Source organism: Fundulus heteroclitus, chromosome 20 (genome assembly GCF_011125445.2).
Source record: "Fundulus heteroclitus isolate FHET01 chromosome 20, MU-UCD_Fhet_4.1, whole genome shotgun sequence".
NCBI lineage: Eukaryota > Metazoa > Chordata > Actinopteri > Cyprinodontiformes > Fundulidae > Fundulus > Fundulus heteroclitus.
Genome location: NC_046380.1, coordinates 22,347,912 through 22,372,217, shown reverse-complemented (window position 1 = coordinate 22,372,217; position 24,306 = coordinate 22,347,912). Strand labels below are relative to the sequence as shown.

Sequence of the window (24,306 nt, the reverse complement as noted above, 5' to 3'; positions counted from 1 at the left end):
TTCAGGTTCCAGACCGGAGCGTCTGCCCACTTTCGACGAGGAATGCTGGCAGCTGATGGAGGCCTGCTGGAACGGGGACCCTTCGCTCAGACCCCTGCTCGGCATCGTGGAGCCCAGCCTGCAGAGCATCATGCACCGGCTCTGCGACTGCAGCTCCGAGCAGAAAAGCAGCAGCCTCGAGGACTCAAACTGATAACACTCCAAACAAACTAACAGAAAACCTGTTTTTTTTTTTTTTTTCCTTTTGTTGTATTTATGAAGAGCGGAGGAGAGCGGACCGACGACAGGTGACCAATGAAAGCTGTCCTGCTTGTTAACCGGTGGTGGATGTGCGTTATTTATGAGGAGCTGATAGAAACCAAGAGTGTTCAAACATGTATTTTATTGTTCATGCTTTGTGTATTTGTATACAAACTCCACACTATGCTTTTCCTCAGTGTAGCTACAGGGCTAATTGCTACGTCAACGATGAAACTGCTAGATGCAAATTGTTTTAAAAAGTAGTCTGTTCTCAGTGTTATAAAAAAAAATACAAATGTGTAAGATTAATTTTAGATTGTATTTAAACTGTCTGCATCTATTCCAAAACATTTTTTTTAAATAAAATGAGCTGTTACAACAAAAATTTAGTAATAAGAGTAATATGAACTTTTTTTTGTTTTTGTTTTACAGCTCTGTGTAAAAGTAAATCTACCCTTTGAGCGTCTTAATGTTTTTTTCTACGTTACACCGTCGAGCTTCCATGTTATCAGGGCTTTACATGGCAGCCTTACACAAAGTAGCAACTAACTGGGAAGTCGAGAGAAAATTAAGTGGCCTTATCAACATTATTTTTTAAACAAATTAACTAAAACTGGCAGCGTTCATTTGTTTTCAGGCCCCCTAAATAAAATCCAGTATAACCAGACGGGTCAGAGATAAAGATCAGAATCAAGTTTAATCGGCAAGTAGGTTTGCACTTGGTGTTGATGGTGCAGACAAAAAAATAAAAATACAATAAAATAAAATGGATATATATACAGATGTGGAGAAATATGAAGCTGGGTTGGGTTCTAAAACGATACTCCAAGCTTTCAACATCCCACAGAGCTTAAGTGCATCAGCTGAAAATGGAAAGAATGTGTCACATCTGCAAAGCTACCGAGACGTGGGCGTCCACCATGGTAGCTCTGGAGGAGCTGCCCACATCCGTAGCTTGGGTGGGCGAATTTGCTGACAGGACGAATCTTAGCTGCGCACGTTTACATGTGACTTTTGTGCAAAAGGGGACAAAGAAAGCTAAAATGAGTCTTGTTTGCAGTTTCCCACAAGCTACAGGGGACAAAGCAAGGCTGGAATAATGGCCCAAGATCCAATTGAAGATCTGTGGCAGGACCTGAACGTGGACGTCCACATAGGCTCTTCATCCAGTCGAACTGAGCTGGAGCTGCGTTGGAAACTAGGACGGGCAAAGATAATCCCCCTCAAGACTTGCTGCTACGGGTTCCTAGAAAAAGGGTTGACTCACTCAGGGAAGTTGAATATAACCTTCAGAAAACCATTTATTTTCCTTCCATTTTACAATTAAGCGTCATGTTTCGTTGGTCTTTCTCATGACGTCCCAAGTAAACATTGCAGTATGGAGGTGAAATGTGACTGCAGGTAATAAAGTTCGAAGGTTGTGAAGAAAAAGGATGGCCCAAGAACCTGACAGAGCTATTAGTTGGTATAATATATAAGAAGTCTAAAACAGGACCTCAAGTAGCCTTATTTATTCTGCAAGACATGTTCACAACCTGTGTCACTTCTTAGTGATAAACCATCATTACTGGAGAGCTTGAGCTGCGGTTTGTCAGTGGACGAGGTAACGAGGCTGTTTTCTAAGGTCTGTAAACTAGCACAGCGGCGTTTAGGTATGCTGCTCCCTCTGCAGGAAACTACAAAGCTCTTCAAATGTTCAGGAGCTCGTTAGCTTTTAAATATCATCTTGTAAAATGTAGAAATATCCAGATCTGGTTTCAGGCACTTTCACCAAATGCATCGTCTTTCGTGTCTTTATGGGCCGACCGTGTCAAATGTTTTACAACTTAATCTGGGTTTTGGTGCTGCTGCTCGTCTTAGTGAGGACACTGTTGCACAAGAGGTCTTTGACCTCAACGAGTCCTGTCCTGGTTAAATAAAGGTTTGAATAATAAAAGACAAAATGAGCAAAAGCGCTGCTAACCTTAAAACTGCCTTAAACTGTCCTGTTTGAGCTGCAGGTAGGTACATAAATCTTACCCTCGTAGCAAGGTTGGCTCAGTAAATGGTAAAAAAAACAAAAAACTAATAAAACCTTGAAGCCAAAAATGGTACAAAAAAACGGTTTATTCTGTAAAAACAGGAGTGGTAGAATAAAAGAGACAATCCTTTGTTTGGACATCAGTGTTATAACACCACGAATGATTCTGCAGTGTTTTTCTCTTTATGACATGAAATTTACACATTAAGCTATTTGTAAAAAAAACAAAACAAAAACAATGGCAACAACAGCAGTATCGGATTTGTCCTTCAGAGCATTTTGAAATACATTTAAAGATATGTTCTTGATTCATTTACAGGCCACTCTGTACAGAGGAATGGATTACAGCTTGTGTATTTATTTTTACAAAAAGTCATAGTTCTGTCTCTAGTCTATAAAATACAGCCGTTTTAGTCACTGAACTCAAATGTGTTCATCCGTCATCATATATATATATATATATATATATATATATATATATATATATATATATATATATATATATATATGAAAAAAATTATGAAAGCTGAGAGCATGTGGAAAAACTATCTCCCAGTGGTTCATATAAACAAACAGATGTATTAAACGTCTTTTAATTCCTCTACTGATGCAGATTCGACAAACTTTCAGTGTCGAGACGTAGCTTATGTGGAGCATTTACAGTTGAAACCACATATTTACATGCACTGTATATAAAAACATGTTACTTTCTTTTCTTCCCTGTCTGCCATTCAATCAGACCAAACCTGTTTTCGGTCAGTTTGGATTTTTAAAAGATTATTGAAAACATTTCTACTTCTCAGAGGCCCAGGGAGGTTTTCTTCACATTCATAGGTTTGTATATGCAATGATTAATGGTTTAAAGCATCTGGTTGGAGAGTCCAGATGATGAATATTTGAGTCACATGGAGGAAAACCTGTGGATTTAAAGGTAAATCCCCAAACACTTAGCAGCTTTGTGTGACATCAAAGAGAAAACAAAACGACAAACAAATCTGCCAATATATCAGGAAAGGAACTTTGGACCTCCACAAGTGCGGTTTATTATTGAGAACAATTTCTAGATCCCTGAAAGCACCATGTTGATCATCAAATGCTCCAGCCATCGTACTGTTCAGGAAGGAGACTCGGTCCCAGGGACAAAAACGAAAGCTCTTGCTAAACTGGTAAGAGATAATCGTCCAAAAAAACCCGAGTCCAGTGCCAATATGGGCTGAAAGGCCGCTCTGAGATGAAGAAGCCATTACTCTAATTGCAACAGCCAAAACTGGATTACAGTTTCCAATTCCTATTTTATGTCCGCTGTTCAGATTAAACTAATCATTGGCCATTTTGCCGAACCATACCAACTTTTTTTTTATTTTTTTTTTTTATAAACGCATGTAAGCAATTTCAGCCTGTTACAGCGGTTCTGTCACGAGGAATGGGCTCCAGGAAACTATTGTAAGGAGCTTGTGGAGGAATACTCAAAGTTAGACAGTTTAAAGGGCAATTATACCAAAGACTATGATCAATTATACGTTTTAAAAACTGCCTGAAAATGTTTCTCTCATACTATTAATTTAGGTAATCCTGACTGACCTAAAACATGAAGCATCTAATCTGATTTAATGTCCAACAGATAGAGAAAGAAGTTTGTTCTTTAATACAGAGCAGGTACATTTCTGGTTTAAACTGCTTGATTCTTTCTCATGTTTTTAAGTCCGGTCCAGCATCCATCAGTACACAAAAAAAAAAAATACACCAACGACCCAAAGTCGACGGTGGGTAGACTCAGTAACCTGAGACGGGCCTCCTGGAGCAGGCATAGAGACGGGCAGCTCACACAGCAACCAGGGGAACGCCACAAAACTGAACAAAAAAAAAAAAAAAGGTATCCCTGAATGTTTGAGTCTGCATCTAAATGACCCACCCAAACAGTCTTCAAAACAGTATTTATATCCCGGATAAAAAAAAAAAAAAGAACGACTAAAAAGGTTGATCATCAACAAATCTGAACAGGAAATAAAAAAAAAAAGTGCATTTCTTCAAGTATGTAAACAAAATTTCTTTAAAGGGAGGCTTGTTTCTTTTTTCAGTGTGCCGAGACTCCTGAAGTTTGGCTCGCACGTATGAACTGACACGCTCGCTCCTTTAGCGTCTTCTGTCCTCCTCGTCGAGTTCAGAGAAGAGTCTGGTGCTCCTTGTGGGAGGAGGAGGAGGAGGAGGAGGAGGAGGGAGGCTCTATGACCTGCAAAGATACATCCCTCCATCAGCGGGGTCACATGGAGCTGTTGCAGTGGCTGCTGGGAGACAGAGAGGTGGGAGGGGGTGACGTGAGGAGGAGGAGGAGGATGAGTGCTGGACAGATGAAGCGAAGAGCGTTGGAGGCGAATACGACAATGAATGAAAGTAAATATGTGAGATGATGAAGCAGAGGCACGCACACACACACACAGGCTGATGGGATGACGGATGCTAAAACGATGCACCGACATGAAGATCCCAATTGCTTCTGGATCAGAGCCTCATGGGATAAAATTAAAGAATAAAAATCTGTGATTTTTGTTTTTGGGAGGGGAAAACGGGGAAAGAACAACAGTTAGCATCGTTATGGTTTTTATCTTTGCTAGCACAGCCAAATGCATTTCAGTAACTTTAAAACACCTTCTAATGGTACTTCTGAATGTCATTAGGAGGTTAAATACACACCTCTACTTTATAGGTACTGCTCACACACAAGTTCTCAGAGTTTTTAAAAGGCCCATAGTATCACTGATCCTGAACCGTACTTAATAACTTACCTTTATTTTATATACTGCAAAAAGGGAACTAAAAGTAAGTAAAATTTTCTTGAAAGTAATGTATTTTTCCTTGTTTTGAGCAGGTAAATAAGACTATTTGCCAATGGAATACAATTTTTGCACTTAAAATAGGAACAATTGATTTCCACCATCTCATTTCAAGTGCAGTTTATTTAATTATCTTATTTTAGGCATCAAAATACTCATTCCATTGGCAAATAATCTTATTTACCTGCCAAAATCAAGGACAAATACACTAATTTCAAGAAAATTTTACTCAGTTTTAGTTCTCTTTTTGCAGTGTAGGAAGTGCCAGGTGTAACTTAAGTTAAAACAATTACTTCTTGATGTAGGATTTTCTTTCCCTAATTATTAAAGTAAGATTCATGTATTTTTTTTAGTATGAGCTCATGCTAGGGCAGTAAAAGATTAATTTATTTTAAGGTTTTTACAGATATTTATCAAAAGTCTCTGTACACTTTATGTATTCTGTAGTCGTTTGCATTCAGTGAATGAACAAAACTCTTAAAAACGTGTATTAGTTTTGTGTTTGAGGGGAACAGTGAGCTGCCAAACAATTTGCCCACTTGTGTTGCGTGACGGTTTATGGAGGACCGAAACTGACAGAACTAAAAATAAAAGCAGAAATATATAAAGGGCCTAGAAAATACACCAGTACACCTAAAATGTGCCAAATAATTTACAAAAAGATCATTTTCTATTTATTATTATGTCTTTATTTAAAATATCCCATTATTTACATTATCAAACGTTTTAGAATTTAATTGATCACATTTTTTACCTCATCATTTCCAACACATTATTTATTCAAGCATTTGATTTTAATTTTACTGGGTTTTTATTTCAGTTTTACCTTTATTTGCATTTGTCTCTCTTTAATTTCCCCCTTGAATTTTCTTACATTATTCTCCCCAAAAACCTTTTTATTTCCAAGTACTTTATTTATTTTATTTTTCCCCCACATATTTCTGTCAGCTATTTTGCTTTTCCTTATGCATTTCTGCCTTATCACGTTGGGTCGGCTCCTCTGCTATCGGTCAATCAGAAGGAAGGGGAGGAAGAGAGGCTTGGACATCAATCTGCACACAGATCCTGCACATTCCCTCTTCCCTTCAGTCCTCCATAGTCATTATTTTTTTTTATATCAGTTCTACAACATTTGTCTGTGCATTTCATTTAATGCCTTTTTTTTTGTGATGAATTTAGATAAAACTGAACACTGAAGAGGTCAATATCTGTGTGCAGCATAAACAGTAACTATAAAGAATAAAAGTTTCATTATTAAAGAGGAACTAAGCAGCTGGTGAAGTCACTTTCTGTCATGAATTGTTTTAAACTCCAGTTTCGTTTTTTATGGATTATAGTAACTAAGTTTTATATTTTACAGTAGGGTAGGTGATGTGGTCTCTAGCACAACAAAGCTACACGTGGACGTGATCAATGGAAACAACAGCCACGGAGGACAGCGGGACAAACTGTAAATTTGACACAGACAGCTGAAGGACACGTTTAATGATTGAGCCACAGGGGGAGACACTGACAGACAGGAGACGGCACCAGCGTGTCTCATGAAGTCCTCTCTGTGTTTTCTCACAACAGTTCATATCTGAATCGGTCCCTGCTGACACTCACTCTGATCCTGACGAGTCGCCGTCCACCGTTCCCGCCTTGATGCTGAGGGCCACTCCGTTGAGCCGCTCCGGTAAACCGGGTTTAGGCGGCCCGGCTCGGGCCTCGCTGGAGGAGGATCCCTGCGGAGACGGCGTGCCAGGGGTTCCTTCATGGGGTTCGCCGTGGACATGATGGAGACTGTTCCTCTCCACGATGGGAGAAAGCTGCTTCTTCTTCAGGATCCCTGGACAAAGATCAAAAGTACGGGAGCCCCAAAGTGTCACAATTCAGTTAATAAACTCACTATATTATTACTTTAATCTGCCATTATTCAATTTAAGTAAAACACATAACTTGAAAATGAACCAATATTACAGTATAATTATTTCATGCTCACTTGCATTGAAGGCTAGCTGTGTAAAAATAAATAGAATAATAATTCTTAATAATAATAATTATATTTTTAGAGGCGATTTTTAAAAAACATAAATTCATATTAGATAATTACAACTATTTGAATCAATAGTCAACATTTAGAATATGTCAATATTTTTAAATTGTAATTTAAAAATGTATTCAAATAAATTAATATTTGTTAATTTTTTTATGTAATGGATGTGTTTACAGTTTTATTTAACACAGAAATATCTAAAAACTGGTTTATAAACAACACAAATAAAATACATTCAAGATAATGCATTCTTTTAACAAATAATCAATTGTTTTTTTTACACATAAGATGATGTTCTTGAGAATTACTTTACCATATTTTTCGGAATATAAGGCACCCTTAAAATCCTTAAATTTTCCTAAAAATGTATGGTTTGCCTTATAATCCGGTATGTCTTACATATGATTAAATTTGTGCTTACTGACCGATTTTATGTGTTAAAATGCGCTCTAAAATTCTGTATGTATGACTTTGGTTAGCAACAAAGCCGCTCCTCTCAATGGATATTCTGAGCATTACGGTACACTGTGTCACTACATGATCGGATCCCTGAGCTGTCTACAACACTGCCTGACTGTAATGTATAAACTAAAAGTGCATTCATGTAAGGCAGCCCATGCCCGGAGTACGCGCCAGCAACAATAAACCTAGTAAGTTAATTTAATATAAAAGTTAAGTTTATTTTGGCCTTATGTTAGAAACAGGGCAGCGTAGTGCAGCCACGACTAGCTCTCCCTCTCAGGAGAGAACTGTGTACGCGGAGGGGCAGAGTGATTTTACACACTTGGGGAGAATATTAAATGCTCCTTATAATATATACCACTTATGGTCCGAAATATATGGTAACATTTAAACAATAAATATTGCTGATTTGCTGATTTATGTATTCCTACTTTAATTTTAAGGATCACAAAGTTCAACACTTATTTAACTTTTTATATATTGACGTGTAGCATAATCAAAACAGCAAGTTAATGAATAAATGCTGACTATGCTGACTTTAACAAATACTTGCCACATTTAATTATTTAAGGACATATTTAGTACATTTTTGACATGTAAATGATTAGGTAATTTATGTTTTTAAATGTCTCTATTACTAATTTCCTTTTAATTTACCTTTATTCTACTGCCACATATACACCATTATTTGATGATTTATTTATTTCACTTTTGTCACTGCACAGAACAAGAAGCTGTCTGTGATCTCTGTGTAGAGCTATGATTTGATTTATTCTCATCCTTCACACAGAGGGGTCTACTCTGTGTAATTGTCAGGGCTTACCTCTGTGAGGGTGGGTGCTGAGGTTGGGAAAGACAGGCAGCAGTACCGTCATGCAGTCCTGGGACCTGTCATCTGGTAATGAGCGCGTGTTACGGCCCAGGGCTGGATGGGCCGACTCAGGGCTGTCCGTCTTGGATCCGTCTCCACCTGTGAGCTCGCTGTCACCCACGGCTGCTGTGTAATCCAACGGCCAGAGCAGCTTACCTAAACTGTTGTCTGAAGAGTACAAGGACAAAAATATAGTTCAGAGTTCCTCTGGCAAAGAAATAAAAAGCAAAGGAAGACAAAAATGCTCAACTAATGTGTTTCTAAACAATTAATCAATTTTAAAATGTCATACAATTTTCTGTCTGTGTTCAAGAAATGTCAAAAACTGTTCTGCTGACTGATTTCTGTAAATATATTTCTAATAACATGCATCAATTTCTGGTTTAGTTCAGGAAGCTTGTGCTAGAACGTGATATTATCTTGTTAGCCACCAATTCATGGTCCGGCATCTTCCGTGGTGTCTGGCGCCTCAGGTAAAGATGGGTAACTAATCTTTAATTTCAATAACATAACCTTACGCTGAACATTTAGAAAAATCCAACCTCTAATTGAAGTACATTCATAACTAAACAAATAATAATTCTTGTTCTATTTACAAAATCACTTGGGCAAACTTAATGCCCCCCCCCCCCTTAAATAATATAAATTGAACTTAAATATTTATAAATTTATGCTGATCAGAGTCAGAGTCTTGAGAAACTATTATTCAGTAATTCATGACTTCTTGTTTCCCCAGGGTATAAATATAATATTTTTAAAAGTGAGAAAGCAGAGGTAAAAAGAGTACAATAATAATGTACTCAAGTAAAAGTACAGCTACTTTGATCAACTTTGATGACTTAGTTACTTTTTTATGATTGGGAGTTAGTCCTTCTTATGCATTTCACAAAGTAAAAGAGGAGATATTGGTCCCAAACTTAATTAAAGGAGCTTTTTAAACTTTTCTAAAATAGTTTATGTATTTTTTCTAGTGCCACTAACGTCTGACTGATGTGAATCCATGTTGGGCTCTGATAACTCAAACCCAGCCGGTGGAGCGCTACTGTTCTGGTGTTTTTCTTTATTGTTGTTTGTTTTTTGGGTGGGGTGTTGTTTTTATTTTTTTACTCAGTAACGGATGTAATTTCAAATGTAACTGCAATAGAAAATACATCAAATCCTACTCATGTACAGGTAAAAGTTCAGCTTGGGTAAACAACTTAAAAAAGTACAAAGCACACACAAACTTTGACTAGTGTATGTGAGTGTCTGTAAGACTTTCTATATTATACAAAAAGTACGAACTTTGAGACTTGTTTGTCGGCTTTTGTGTTTTAATAAATGCTTGAACTTTTAGTATTTGCTGGCCTTATACACTTGGTTGATGGGCACCTGTTGAACATTAGCTTTGTAGCAAATACTGACACATTAACAGAAAGGTTCATTACGTGTACTGTCCCTGTTTAATAAATAAATCACATTTTAATTTTAAATTAAATCCCTATTGACTTGAGAACTTGTCATTCAGGTAAGGAGGATGAGTGTTGATCTTGATGAGTTGGGAAATGGCTACAAAAAATTAACCCCATATCGCCCATTTCTACAGTCAGAGCAATCTTTTTTTTTTAAGTTTAAAAAAGCTGGATGTGTGACAAGCAAGACATGAGGAAGACCCAAGATAACGCCGCTGTCACACCTAGTCATGTCATGTCCTTGAACTATGTGTTTAACTTTTGAACGTACTCCCATACTGAATAGTAGCTGTATATTGGGAGCAGGGGTGTGGAAATTAGTGTCATCAGAACACGGTACGTAACTTTGGCGGCAGTACAGAGCAGCATGTTGGGGTCACCGGGTCTTTATAGCAGCCAACAGGTGCTGCCAGCATGCCGGTCAGTTATTTAGGATACGTTGTAAATAGGAGTCTTCTCTGTCATTGCAAATGTAAAAATGTGGAGTTTCTACCAGCAATGCCGAGGAGAAGAGAGACTCCTGGAGAGGTTGTGCAAGGACACATGGTTAAAGATCCCTCTCTCTGTTAGCTCCAACTTTGTGAGGTTTTGTTACTAAACGTATTTTTCTGTGGATTTTTTTTTTCTGCCAGTAAAAAATGAAAGTATACTCAAACAGGAAGGTTGAAAAGTGACATATTTACAGTAAAAGTCTGATGTCTTTACCGTGGGGTCTCTTAGTGCCGTTAGACGCCAGGTTTTCCCAGCATTCCTCTGGTGGCAGTGGACCCTCCTCGTCCTCGCTGTCAGAGGAGTGCGTGGAGGTGTAGGATCCGCTCTGGTCGTCCTCCAGGGACAGATCGCTGTCCGAGTCGCTGTCGTGATCTGCTGTGCGGACAGATGGAGGGTTAGGAGAAGTCCGGAGACAGAACCTGTGCTGGAGAGGGGCGAGCTAAGGCAATACCGGCCAGGCGCTCCTTCGTTTCGTGGAAGAGTGACGTCTGGTCGTTCAGAGCGATGTGAGCCTGGCTGTTGTTCAGTCCGTCCTCCCTGAAGAAAGCGAGAACACGGCTCACAGTTACTGCGCTCACGCAGCGCCATCTCACACCTGATTCTGAAATATCTCCCTCACCGGAGGGCAAACGGCACGTAGCTCTGCTGGCTCTTTCCGCTCTGCATGGTGCCATTCAAAGACACGCTGGAGTCTCCAAAGGGGAGGTGGTACAACCGTCCATCCATGTGGTTCGTGTTGCATTTGTAATTCTGTAATAATAATAATAATAATAATAATAATAAGAAGAAGAAGAAGAAGAAGAAGAAAGAATGCTTAAAACAACTAAGAAACAAGACTGAATCGCACCCGCTCTGCAAAAATGGAAGTAAAAATAAGTAATATTTTCTTAAAATGAGTGTATCTGTCCTTGATTTCAGCAGGTAAATAAGATGATCTGCCAATGGAATAAGACTTCTGCACTTAAAATAGGAACAATTTATCTCCATCATCTTATTTCAAGTCCAGGATGTCTAATTATCTTATTTTAGGGGTCAAAATACTCATATCATTGGCAGATAATCTTATTTAACTGCTCAAATCTAGGACAAAAACACACATTTTAAGAACATTTTACTTATTTTTACATCAGTTTTTGCAGTGCACATGTCAGTGTGTTTCAGTGACATCAGTAAATCAAAATAAAATTAAAGATCTTTTACATACATACAAATTTACACATAATCTGACCTCTTGGTTCTTCATGCTGAAAATGGTGGGATATAATGGTTGAACCATAAAACATTACAGGACGTAAGCTTAACAAACCTGCTGTCTTACTTATTCTACATCTCAACTAGTAGCTAATTTAATTTCAGCAACAGCTCATTTAAACACATAGGGGCAAAATTTGACGCTTTCTGTTTAACTCCTCGGATTATTTTACAAAGAAAACCTGAGAAGATGTGATCCATATCTGAAGGTTATAAGAATGAATAAATTTTCCATGTCCACATTCCTCACTGTTTGAGACTCATATTTCCAGGGTTTCTAAGACCATTTTTATGAGTAAATATAAAAGTTCACTTTAAATGTACAGCAGATATTTCTACAGGGACGGATGGATGATTCCTACATTTTCTCCCATTCTTATCCAGAGCAGTAAAATCCTAGAACAACACCCCAGCCTGAGTAGGAAGCCTGCTGTTTAGCTAAAACCACTTCTACCAAAAAGAAAACATTATAGTTATGGATACAGGAGGTAAACGGAGAGCTAAATTAAACAAAAGCTCAGATTTCATTCTGCTAACGATGAGCTGACATCACATTTAGAGATAACAGCGGATCCAAAGTAATCCTCAGAGAGCGGTTCTCCCTCCGTGTTTGAAGGCGGGGAACTCACCGAAGCCTTAGATTTCATCATGTGATCCGGGCGCTTCCTGCTGCAGCAGTATTTCATGGCCTTCCTCGCCTCCTTATTGAAGACGATGCGGAAAAAGAAAACAAAGGGGCCCTAGAGTTGCAAAAACAAAAAGGAAGGTGAAGGCGCGGCGACAGAAACGCCGGCTGTCGGGAGCGCGAGGCTGACGTCTCACCTGCACACAGCTGAAGCCTGCAAACAGATAGTGGAAGATGATCATGTCGCTGTTGACGGAGAGAAGTGCCAGGAAACACGTGACGGAAACCAGGAGAAGCACGCCGCCGGCGGTTTTCAGGCCCGAGCTTCAAGAGAAGGGAGAGGTTAGCGAGGATCTGGAGATGAGGTTCCTCTGGTCTGTCATTAATTCATTAATCATCTGTGGGAGATATTTAATGATTCCCAGCCTGTACTGGAGGTGAGGTGCTGAGACACTCACACTCGGGGCTCTTTCTTCTCGATGCTGTGGTGCCTCAGTGAGCAGGAGGCTCTGGATGACAAGATGTACAGGAAGATGTTCATCTGTAGATAAAAGACCTGTCAGACTAAAAGCATCTTCTGCCAGGCTAAAAAAACACATTCGATATGGATAAAAACAGCAAACTCCTAAGATAGACTCCTCATCTGCTTGTTTCTTTATTTTACTGTAGCAGTAAATTTAGTCAGCCTCTCCTGAGTCGAAGCTACTTGGATGAGCGGGGGGCCTCACCGACACCGCCAGGGCGATGGGTCCAGCGAAGCTCCAGATCAGCGTGTCGTACATGGACAGCCAGCAGAAGTCGGGGTTGCCGTAGCCTTCAGGGTCCAATCCCACGGCCAGCCCTGCAAACGGCGCCACAAAACCCAGAAATGACAACTAAACTCTTATCTGGGGAGGGACATTTTTTTTTTAACCAAATTTGCGGCACTTTTAATTTTATTGGATAGTTGACTTCAATTAATTTTAAAAATCTTAATACGTAATATTGTAAATAAAAGTATTCGTTCTGGTGGGTGCATAAAATGCGGAAACCTGGTTGTTTATCACAAAGTTAGAAATATGCATGAATGAACCTGGTTCGTTAAAACTTTGACTCTGTAGTTGTTGCATTCATCCAGAGCGTGCACAACACTTATTGTTGAAATATCCAGATAAAAGCATTTATATTTCAAATGTATCTGTTCAGGAAAAAACACGTACAGCAATGTTATATTTAAAAGAAACCGTTGTTCTGTCTATGGGCCCTCTAGCTAAAAGCTAATCAGCAAATCTGGCTTTTAGAAGCTAACTTTTAAAACTAAAATTACAAATGATCTGATTTAAAGTTAACAGTAAGAATGTCAATTATCAGGGGCTTTTAATGATACATTTGAATAGTTTGTTTATAGAATTGGTTGCAGGTTTAATGTTTTTGTTCCTTTTCTGTAATACACAGTCAAAATTATACATTTGTCCCTTAGAGAGTTGCTCCAAGAGTTGCTTTTTGCTTCTGGAATACTGTATAATGGGTATATGAGATTTTAGTTTAATTAATTGTATTTTTTTATCATTGTCCTGTTGAAACAGCCAATTTCTGTCCAAATTCAATGGTCAGATCCTAACAGTGACCCTCAAATGAAGTGAAATTGGCTTAAGCCTGCCGTGAACTGGAAGAGGTTGGGAAAACTTTGTTAATAGTCCCAAAATGACCTTAGGTTCACATCCATAGGGTATCGACCCATAAAAGGTTCCCTGCTGTAAAATAGACGCCTGCAAACTTGACTGAAATTTGCAGCGGCTGACATGGACGACCTAAACGCCTCCTGGAGAACAGTTTTGGAGTCTGATGAGGTCAAGAATGAGCCATTTGGTCTCAGTGACATGAAGAAAACTGAGACTCTTTTCTGAACTGACGAGCACGGCGATGGCCGCATCATGTCGTGGGTCTGTCTGCACTGACGGTACTGGTGCATTAACAGAATAATCATGAAGGACAACCTAGCAACACGTCGATTTCCCCTCAACTCAACAGCCAGAAGGCTGAAGCATGGGTCTCCCAGCAGGACTATGATCCCAAACACATTAAAACTGTTTTTTTTTTAGAATAGATAAAGCAGTCTTCTCAAACGGTCCCGACCTTAAAATTCATGGGCTGAACCGAGCAACTAAAAGAAGCTGTTCCATTTCTGACATGATTAACGGTCATATTTCCCCCAGCAGTTCGGCAGGAGCTACAAAGAGGGTGTGGTCGAGCTCTAAGGAACATTTAGCTAAATATTTGTTTGGGTGTATGTATATATTTAAGCCTACATGTGTCATGAAAAGCCATTATAATTTAACCATATTCTTCTTTTTAATTTAATGGAAGATCAATGCTGTATAATTTGTCTAATCACGAAAAAGGAACGGTTCAATTCATCATAAACGGGTCAATATTAACGATGCTGATATGTTCAATGTATACGACTCGATAATAAAAATGAATATCCAGACAAATAAATGGCAAAAAGAAACAATAAAGAACTAAAAACAAACAAAATGACAGTATTGTAACTCATCACTCTCACTATTTAATCACCAATTCAGAATTTTATATTTATATATTACATTTAATACTTTTTTTTTTCCTTCTTTGTGAGTCAGTTTGTAACCTGTACAAACAGGATAAGATTAGTTAGTTGAAATCAGGTATTTCTTTTTGTTTCGTATCTCAATAAATGGCAAGAAAATGTATAAGTATTGTCTTGGTTTATCTAAATTAAAGCAAACAAATAAATATCCGAGGCACAGCTGCTGTTGCTGCTTCGAGTTCAAGCCAAAACCAGGCTGGACACTTTATTTGCCTTTAAATGCCGTCATGAGGACCCAGACCTGTGATGAAGGCGGGGAAGCCCCAGCCGATCAGGTAGTAGAACCTCATGGGTCCGTAGTTGATGTCTCGGACTTCGCTGATCATGCGGTAGATGTGCAGCCCTTCCAGGAAGAGCCAGGAGAAGGAGCAGAGGTAGAAGAAGTGCAGCAGGATGGCGATGACGGTGCAGAGAAACTGCAGGAGAGAAGCACGGATTAAGGCTGAATCCCATTTTTCTAGGGTTGTGCCATTCAGCCCCTACACCTGTTCCATAAAGACGTTTAGGACGGACGCAGGGTTTAAGGCTCAGAGGGAAGGACACGAGATTCAGAGAAAAACTTCCTGAGTGAGGAGGACGAGGTGTGAGTGGCTCACCGGGTTGTCAGCCTGGTTGATGCCCAGGATGAAGATGAGCTCAGACAGGAAGAGAGCGGTGGCTCCGTTGTTGATTATGCTGGTCTTGTTGCACTGCATGGCTCTCAGGGACAGGAGGAAGAGCGAGGTGAGGAAGAGGAAGCCCAGCGTCACACCGGCCGTGCTCCACGTCAGGATCTTGATGGGCAGGATCTCTCCGTTCTGGTGCAAACACGGGGATTTATTAGGACAGAGCTGCCACCGTGCTGCTGGAGTTATGCGGACAGTCCTGCGGAGACTCACCTCCCTCCTGGAGACGTCCATGAGGACAGCGAAGCTGGTCATGTGATAGCACTGGCAGCTGATGTGGCTGCTGTTCCTGAAGACCACCTCGCAGCCTTTGGAGGACCAGCCGCCGCTTCCGGCTCTGAAAACAGAACCAGACGACATGAGAGCAACGCGCCGTCGGCCCGTCCTGCCAGCCCTGCCGGTGTCCAGCACACTCACAGTATGGTGTGGTTCCAGAAGACGCAGATGGGTTTGGAGCGCTCCTCGGTGGTGACCAGGCGGAACTGCACGGTGATGGGCTTGTCCAGCGTGTGCTGCAGCAGCTCGTCGTTGTCGTGCACCGTGATGCTGACCACCGGCGTGTTGATGACCGGACGCTTCGGCACGCTGTCACCAACAACAAAAACGATACCTTCACCAGGAGGAAGAGTCTTCCTGTCTACAAATAAAACATGCTGCAACATTCTTACGTCACGTTTGTGTCTCTTGCTCCTGAAGATGCAAAATTACAGCAAAAAACATCTAACTTTAATGGAGTTTTACTTTTAATAACTTATTTAAAGCTGGTCTTTTTCCAGCGTCCAGTGGTTATAAAACACTGCAAGCGTTTGGTTCACAAACTGTAATCTCCTTTCAAACATGGGTTAAAATAATCACCCAAGCTCAAATACACAGGTTGCTTCTGTTTTTGCTTTTTTTTTGTCACAGTCAAACGTTTCAGGACATCAAACTAATTCAAATAACAAACAAAACCCGGCAGCAAAAAGCTCAAATGTTTTTTTTCAAATGATGATTTCACTTATTACCAGAAAAAAAGCTACCCCACTCAACCTGGTCCTACATAGAAAAGGTAAATGCCTAAACCTAATGACACAATCAGTCTTTTCCAACGCTACGGAGGAATTTTGTTGAAGCGAAGATCAGGTTTCAGGGATCTTTTACATTACTGCAGTCGTCCAGATCCTGAAGAAGGAGAATAGCCTCAGACCATCACCATGTCTGTACCAGATGCAACGGACAAAATATTATCCCAGAAGATGTCTAGATGTTTTTTGGCAGATGAGGGATGGGCCTTTATACTAATCACTCTCTCATGGCCTGCTGTGCTTTATGTGATGTTCTGGGTTCTCTTCTGACCTGCTGGGAGAGTCTTCAGTAGTCATGGCTGGAAAGGTTCACCTCTGGTTCATATTATTCCTACTTGTGGAAAAAAAATGCTCTAATTCTAGTTTGCTGGAGTCCCAAATTCCTATATTGGAAAATAGAACTAAAAACAAGCAAAATGTTCTTAAAATGAGTGTATTTGTCCTTGATATGAGCAGGTAAATAAGATGATCTGCCAATTGAACAGGATTTTTGCACTTAAAACAGGAACAATTCATCTCCATCATCTTATTTAAAGTGCAGTGTATCTAATTACCTTATTTTAGGGGTCAAAATACTTATTCCATTGGCAGATAATCTTATTTACCTGCTCAAATTAAAGACAAATGTACTAATTTCAAGAAAATTTCACCTATTTTTTGTTCCCTTCATACACATTTCCAGACTGATGGATGTCAGTGACTTTGTTCCTCATCTGCTCTTGAATATCTTTAGATCAGTGCATGTTGGGTTGTTTTTTATTAGACCTTTTGGCCTACTTCATGTTGTCATGCAGGTTCCACTTGATCCTACAGATGTGGCCTTAAAGGCAGATTTTAGCTTGTGAATTTCAACCAGAAAATAATGACAGTTAATTAATGATTAAACAAGGTGGGCTGTTATGCTTTCTCACTGGGCCAGATTGGTGTGAATAGCCTTTTACTATCAAATGAAAAAAAAGGCATTTCCGTAAGCCACCTTTAATTGATTTAAAATGTGATTGAATAATCATTTAAGCGTGACCCAAAAACAGGAGACACATTCTGGAACAAATACTGCAGCAATGCACACATGCAGTGCCCTAAATCCCCCAACGAGTGGCGCTGAAGCCTCTAAAATGTCTTTAAACATTAACTTCTCATTGGCTGCAGTGGGTCAGTGGAGCTGGTAATTTCTTTTTGCCTGAATACGAAGGCAAAAACCTCAGCAACGACGAGAGGAACGTCTGCGACACTCGTGGCAACGCAGCACCGTCCGACGAGCACGGTGGAGGCAGCATCATGCTGCGGGATTGTTGTGCAGCATGACGGTGGAAATGACGCAATGCACAAAGTGGAGAAAGAGAACAACCTCTAAGCTCTCCATCTACTCCTGCAACCAGGGTAGGGTTGATGTTAGGACACAGTTGTGTTTCTCAACCGATCAGTGATCAGTTCTGGGTTGGGTAATGATGGCTAAAATAAGGCTTCAAGAATTTGGTTCCCAAAGCCCCAAGCTCCTTAGTATATTTGTGAACTTTGCCTAAAAAGGAAAACTCATGTGAGGAAACCAGTTCAGATGAATCTGACCAATTAGGCCAGGTCGACTAACCCGTCATTGATGCCAACAGAAACAGGGTTTCTCTTCTAAAGAATATTACAAACCCCTAATTATCACAGCATGCGTCTTCATGATGACTGGATGTAAACATCTGAATAAAACTGCAGACCCTCATTTAAAATCCCACTTCTTTTCAGACAATAAATGAAGGTTGCTTCATTCAGATTTTGTATGCTTCACATTCATAATGTACCCCTTCTCCATTTTCTCCTCTGCACCGACATTACATATTTATAGTAATAAACTTTAAAAGGTTTCTGCAGTCTGCTTCGTCTCACCGCAGGCTCCTCTTGTCTGGGTCGTAGCTCTCGGGCAGAAGCGAGGCCAGGCTGTGGAAGATGATAACGCTGGCCACGGCGTCCGGCTCGCCGTCGTCCGGGTGCCGTCGCTTCCTGCTAGCCGAGTGGTTCCGCTGCGAGGACTCGGGGAAAACGTCCAGATGTCTGTGGCCCTTGCTGTCCAGGGGTGGTTGGAAGACCGAGTCGGGGAGGGTGACGGCCGTCTCCTGGTCTGTGGGGCGCGGCCCCCTCAGGGACTGGTACCGCGGCAGTTTGGCTCCGGCAAAGTTCATCTTTTTCAGCCGGTCCACGGAGATGACTGCAGAAACGGACAAAAGACGAGGAAATGTCAAAGAGCTCAACTTCCGTCTAGACACTAACGAGAGATTTAGGAAAATATGTCAGATTTGGTTCTATAATAGATGAATTCATCTATTTTAGAACCAAATCTGATATTTTTTTAATACATATACTGCATTTCCGCTGCCCTGATATGAACTAAACATTTGAACTTCATCCTAGGAAATAGTCGAGTCTGACAATAACACAAAGACAAGGGGAAACAGATATAAAGACGTGGGTCCTTTACAAGTAATTTATTGCATTTTTGTACTGAGACAACCAGTATTAAAACCTAAACTATGGTATAGAAAACAATTGCAACAGGTCATGAGGTATAAATATCACTTCTTGAAGCTTTGCTCAGATTTCTTTTTCCTGGACTTCTGGAGTTAATGTAAATTATCAACAGGGAAATATATTTTAAATGTGTTCTTATTTTCAATGAGTAATTATACAAAAAAAAGAAGAAAAATCTCCTCTGATTTAAAAAAAATGTACTGAGTGAAATAGCCAAATGCTTAACAAACTAACAAACATGTTAGTTTGAGCTCATATTATTATTCATTTTGTAATTGTAATTATTCAATTTTAAAGGTGATTTTTTTTTTTTTTTTGCAGACATGGTAAAAGGAAATTTCTCTCTGTTTACCCCCAAATTTAAAGGTTTTCTGATTGTGTGCATGCAGTATATATGTTTTTTGGGGTGTGTTTTAATTTTCCAAAACATTTGAGTTTTGGCCCCCCTGTTTTTTTAACAAAAAAAATCTGTTTATAGTTTGATGACAGATGACTGTTATAAATTATATTTGATCATATTTATAACAATATAAAATAACATTCATATAATATTATTATTATTATTATTATTATTATTATTATTATTATTATTATTAGTAGTAGTAGTAGTAGTAGTAGTAGTAGTGAATGCAAAATAAAATGTTGAGAAGCTATTGAAATATATATAGAATAGTAGTGAATGGGCTTCTTTTTTATCACTGTTTAATAACAACAACAATAATAATAACAATAATAATAATATTATTATTATTATTATTAGCATTATTATCACTATTAGTAGCTGTAGTAAAATCTATAATAATATGAAAACTAAAATATACAAAATAAGCGTTTCAGTTCATATTTTAACAGCAGGTTAAGGTGTAAATGGACGTCATTGAGACGTTTACCGATGTTGGGTGTGACGATGGTGAAGGGGCTCAGGTAGGTCTTCCTCATGTTCTGAGCCAGCGTGTTTGCGTATTCCTCGTAGCGTCGCAGCAGCGCCGCCGAGCCGCCCTCCGTCTGCTGGATCAGCTCCCAGTGGGTCTTTGTGTCAGGAGCCAGGATGGCGCTGCCCACCGTGATCAGGTTCTGTCAGAAAGCAGTCGCACTTCAGAACCACAGCGACATATAAAGCTTTGTGAATTCCCTGCAGGCCTACAACGCGGGGCTGATTACTGCTGCATGTCTGCCTCCTGGCTTCGTGTTGTGCTTCACAGACTTTCTGAGCAAGTGTGAGATTTGTCAGGCCGCCGCTAACCTCGGTGAAGTGGACGTCCTGCGTAGCCGTGAGGTTGAAGCCCTGCTGGCTGATCTCGTGCTGCAGCAGGATGCGGGTGAGGCGGTACGCCACCTTCACGTCGCTGCCGTAGAACGTCTCTGTGTGCGCGGTGGCGTTGGCCAGCAGGGCGGCCGTCTGCTGGACCTGGCCAGGATCAAGGAGCGATGTGTTGTGGTACAGCTTTTCTGACTGGAGGAGAGAAATTCACAGGAATATTTACAGGAACGGGCGCCATTACTAGTCCTTCCAAATAATACGACAATAATACGACATTCACGTCCCCGATGGGTGTATGTAAACTTCTGACTGGAGCTGTACCTCAGGGTGTCTATTTGGCCCTCCGCCCCCAAAATTAACAATAAATCAGTATTCGTCAATGTGTTACTCTTTGCTTCCAAAACAACTTCTCTATATGGGTTTGAGAATAGTTGAGATAAGAGGAGAAACTGAAATCTTGATAAAACACTAAACTAATTCAAAACCCAGCTATAGGAAGGAAAATTAACAAAGACAACAGAAGAGGAATTAAAACGAGGAAACACATAAAATACAATGAATTAAATGCAACAGTGGAGAGTGTAATGCAGAACTATAAACTGCTGTTAGAATAGGAGCAAAAACGGATCTAAAAATAAGTAAAATGTTCCTAAAATTAGTGTTTTTGCCCTAGATTTGAGCTAGTAAATAATATTATCTGCCAATGGAATGAGTATTTTTACCCCTAAAATAAGATAATTAGACATCCTGCACTTGAAATAAGATGACGGAGATGAATTCTTCCTATTTTAAGTGCAAAAATCTTATTCTATTGGCAGATCATCTTATTTACCTGCTCAAATCAAGGAAAAATACACTTATTTTGAGAACATTTTACTTATTTTTAGTTTTGTTTTTGCAGTGTGCGCCCCTTTCACGTGTTGCATTTGTTTGATGCAAACCCCTAAAAACCTCAAAAAGGTCTGACTTTACAGAAGAAACTGACCCATATGATCATAGCAAGTTTTCCAGAGGAAGATTTGTTAGGAGGAGCTCATCAAAGTCTGCAGAACTTCTCCATATTATTCCAGATTAACAGACTCTAGCGCTGCTGTTCAGAGGAAACCATTTTTAATGTAGGACAGATGTAACAGGCTGAACATGGGATAATTTCTCACGTCTTTGTTGCTTTGCAGACCAGGTCCACAAACTACAGAAGCATGTGCGCTGATCATGCATTTAGGCATTAACTTTGAAAGCCCTCCTAAGTTTTTTTCTCTCCAACATTCACGTCACCAATCTCCCTGTTTGTAGTTGTTATTATGATTACAAATTAATTTCAACTGGATCAGACATTCACCCTACAGCCTGAAAACAACCCTAATCGTCTCAAATGGTTCCTACCCCTGGTCCTCTGGCCCCGCTGCTCTTCGTGTTTTAGATGTTTCTCTGCTCTAACACGCCTGATTGACATGATTGCATTACCTCCCAGGTATCAAACATAAAACATGCAGGACAGGGGGTCCAGAGGACCGCTGGTTTAGATCAAAGCATGTTCAGGTGTTGAATTGGAGACCAAAATTTGACTTATAAACTATGGGAATAGTTAAAACCTAGGGTTCACAGATGCTCCTCGTTAAAATATGACTGAGCTCGAATGAGAATCGGCAAAAATGTCAGCTTCCATGGTTAAAAAGCCGCTGGGGACATACCTGCAATTACAGCAAAGGGTGGTTCCTCCAATAAAAGTCGGCCTCAAAACAAATGCACATGCTGCTTCTTAGATTTTGATGTTTAAATGATTCTGAAAACAATGTGCTATTTTCCTTTCACTTTACCAGAAAAAAAACGCACTACTTTGCGTTGGTCTGCCACTCAAAATCTCAGTAGAAAACTCAAGAGTTTTGCGGTTCTGCCGCGATAAAAAGGGGGAAACGTTCTTGAAATGTTAAGACTTTGCTCAGTGAACAGCAGACTTCTCCCGCTCCTTCTTTATGCACAATCGCGGTGAGCCCTGAAGGTTTCTCTGCATGTGTAGGTGAGCGTGGGGCAAAGAAAGCTGCTAAATTCTCACGGGAATACTCTAGACCATGGGTGTCAAACATACGGCTAAATGTATTATCATTATAAAAAAAAAAAAAACATTTTTTTTTTTTTAATCCAGTGTCCTGTCTGGCAATGTGGCAATAAGAATTAACTTGTCTTAATGCCAAAAAGAGCTCATCAGATTTGACTTTCACAAGTGGAGCAGTACTGCTTTTGCCATAGTGCTCCGCTTAATTTATGAATGTGAATAGTTTTATTACTCAAATGATATGGACACTACAATGGGAAAGTAGGAGAGGAAAGGAAGAACAATAAGATCAAAAGAAAAGGTGAAAGAAAGAGGAGATAAAAAGAAGAGAATAATAAAAATAATTATTGAAAAAACATATAATGTACTTAGTTTAACTGAAAATCTGCAGTTCCTATATTGTCCACGAGGGGCGCTGTGTTTTAATCAGCAGATGGTAGCAATGAGCTTCAGATGTGGAAAATTGATTTTAAATAATTTCTTAATTTTTATCTGTTTGATGTATTTTGTCATGCAGGACAGTGTTTTTAAGTTCCAAAAAATGTGAATAAATGTTTTTCAACATTGTACAATCACTGTGATCAGTTCTTATGCATAATGCACAAGTAAATGTTTAACTGAGTAAAAGTATTGTTGAAATTGCACATACTTTTCTTAAAAACGCTGAGGTTATTCATAATACACTTGTGTAAAAGTGAAATTCATTTAATGTAAAAATTAACAACAAGTCCACTTTTATTAGTTCTATTTAATCTTGCAATGAGTTTACTCGTGTGGCCCTCTTGAGATCAGATTAAGCTGTATGCGGCCCCTAAACCAAGATGAGTTTGACACCCCTGCTCCAGACATTGCCCGCATCCAAAAGTAACCGTTTCGTGTCTCTCTACCACAGTATGAACATCGATGAGGCGTCTTGATTCGGGTAAACAGAAGCTACACACCAAGGCTTTGAGCTTGCTGAAGGTGACGGAGGTGCAGTTGAAGAGGTTGGGGGGAAGCCAGCCCTTGTGCTCGTCGCAGTGCCGGATGGCTGTGCCTGGGAACGCGGACACAAAGTCATCGCAGTGGAGCTGAGCCAAGAGACGGCTCCAGGCAGACTTCCTGTACTGCCATTATTTTATGATAATTTGATGAGGTGCCAGAAAGCCATCATACCAACACTCCCCCTGGGACAGGGAATCGCTGCAGGGAGACCAAACTTCGTCCTGGGCCACCATATCCCAGCCTCGATGGCCTGAGGGCAGCTGTCATAGATTACTGTGAGAGAATGGAGGAGAGGAGGAGAGGAGAGGAGAGAGTGAGATATTTTTAAACATTTACGTAACTTTTATGAGATATATAGCGGTATCATTCAGACCTTCGCAGCCGTTGGCAGAAACCTCAGCGAACGGGTTGTCACAGCGATCGCACTGGCGGCCGATGACGCCGGGCTTGCACTGACACTGGCCGCTCTCCCTGTCACAGGCTCTGGAGAAGGAGCCGACCGGGTAGCAGTCGCACAGCAGGCAGGAGTCGCTGCCCTCGGGACGGTAGTGGTTGTCCTGGAGAAAGAGACGGGAGAGACAGGCTGCCTGGTAAATGGCACCTTCGTTTTTTTTTTTTTTCTTGCGTCTGCAAAAATGTCAAGACGGCAGCACGGAGCAGCTGAGGCGCAGCAGAGACGGCGCTTTCTGGAGGAACTCAAAGAAGCATCCCTCCCTTCCAGCATCCTCACATTTCATACAGCTGTGGTGGGAGAGTACGGACAGACTGCATCTCAACCTGGCGCCTGTGCGGCAAAATGGCAGACAAGAGGCCCCTGCAGGGGGTAGTGAGGGCAGCGGAGGAACCCTTCTGCCCAGGTTCTGTTTCAGAGCGAGGATT

The 24,306-nt window shown here is 40.3% G+C and overlaps 2 protein-coding genes across 2 annotated transcripts in view; one reads left to right on the top strand and one right to left on the bottom strand.

Annotated features, from left to right (window-relative positions):
• dstyk (dual serine/threonine and tyrosine protein kinase) overlaps positions 1–364 on the top strand; it is a 32,942-nt gene extending 32,578 nt beyond the window's left edge. The window contains exon 14 of the mRNA XM_021317092.2: positions 6–364. Coding sequence (XP_021172767.2) covers positions 6–193 — 188 coding nt within the window. The 3' untranslated portion in view covers positions 194–364. The remainder of the gene's footprint in view (positions 1–5) is intronic.
• Positions 365–4,553: 4,189 nt separating this feature from the next.
• The window catches only part of celsr2 (cadherin, EGF LAG seven-pass G-type receptor 2), a 101,780-nt gene continuing 82,027 nt past the window's right edge, over positions 4,554–24,306 (bottom strand). The window contains exons 19-34 of the mRNA XM_036151239.1: positions 20,020–20,203; positions 18,491–18,809; positions 15,969–16,136; positions 15,765–15,888; positions 15,483–15,683; positions 15,128–15,302; positions 13,007–13,119; positions 12,737–12,819; positions 12,476–12,602; positions 12,283–12,393; positions 11,022–11,152; positions 10,854–10,939; positions 10,616–10,777; positions 8,412–8,627; positions 6,697–6,919; positions 4,554–4,795 (exon numbers count right to left, since the gene is read on the bottom strand). Coding sequence (XP_036007132.1) covers positions 4,768–4,795; positions 6,697–6,919; positions 8,412–8,627; positions 10,616–10,777; positions 10,854–10,939; positions 11,022–11,152; positions 12,283–12,393; positions 12,476–12,602; positions 12,737–12,819; positions 13,007–13,119; positions 15,128–15,302; positions 15,483–15,683; positions 15,765–15,888; positions 15,969–16,136; positions 18,491–18,809; positions 20,020–20,203 — 2,451 coding nt within the window. The 3' untranslated portion in view covers positions 4,554–4,767. The remainder of the gene's footprint in view (positions 4,796–6,696; positions 6,920–8,411; positions 8,628–10,615; positions 10,778–10,853; positions 10,940–11,021; positions 11,153–12,282; positions 12,394–12,475; positions 12,603–12,736; positions 12,820–13,006; positions 13,120–15,127; positions 15,303–15,482; positions 15,684–15,764; positions 15,889–15,968; positions 16,137–18,490; positions 18,810–20,019; positions 20,204–24,306) is intronic.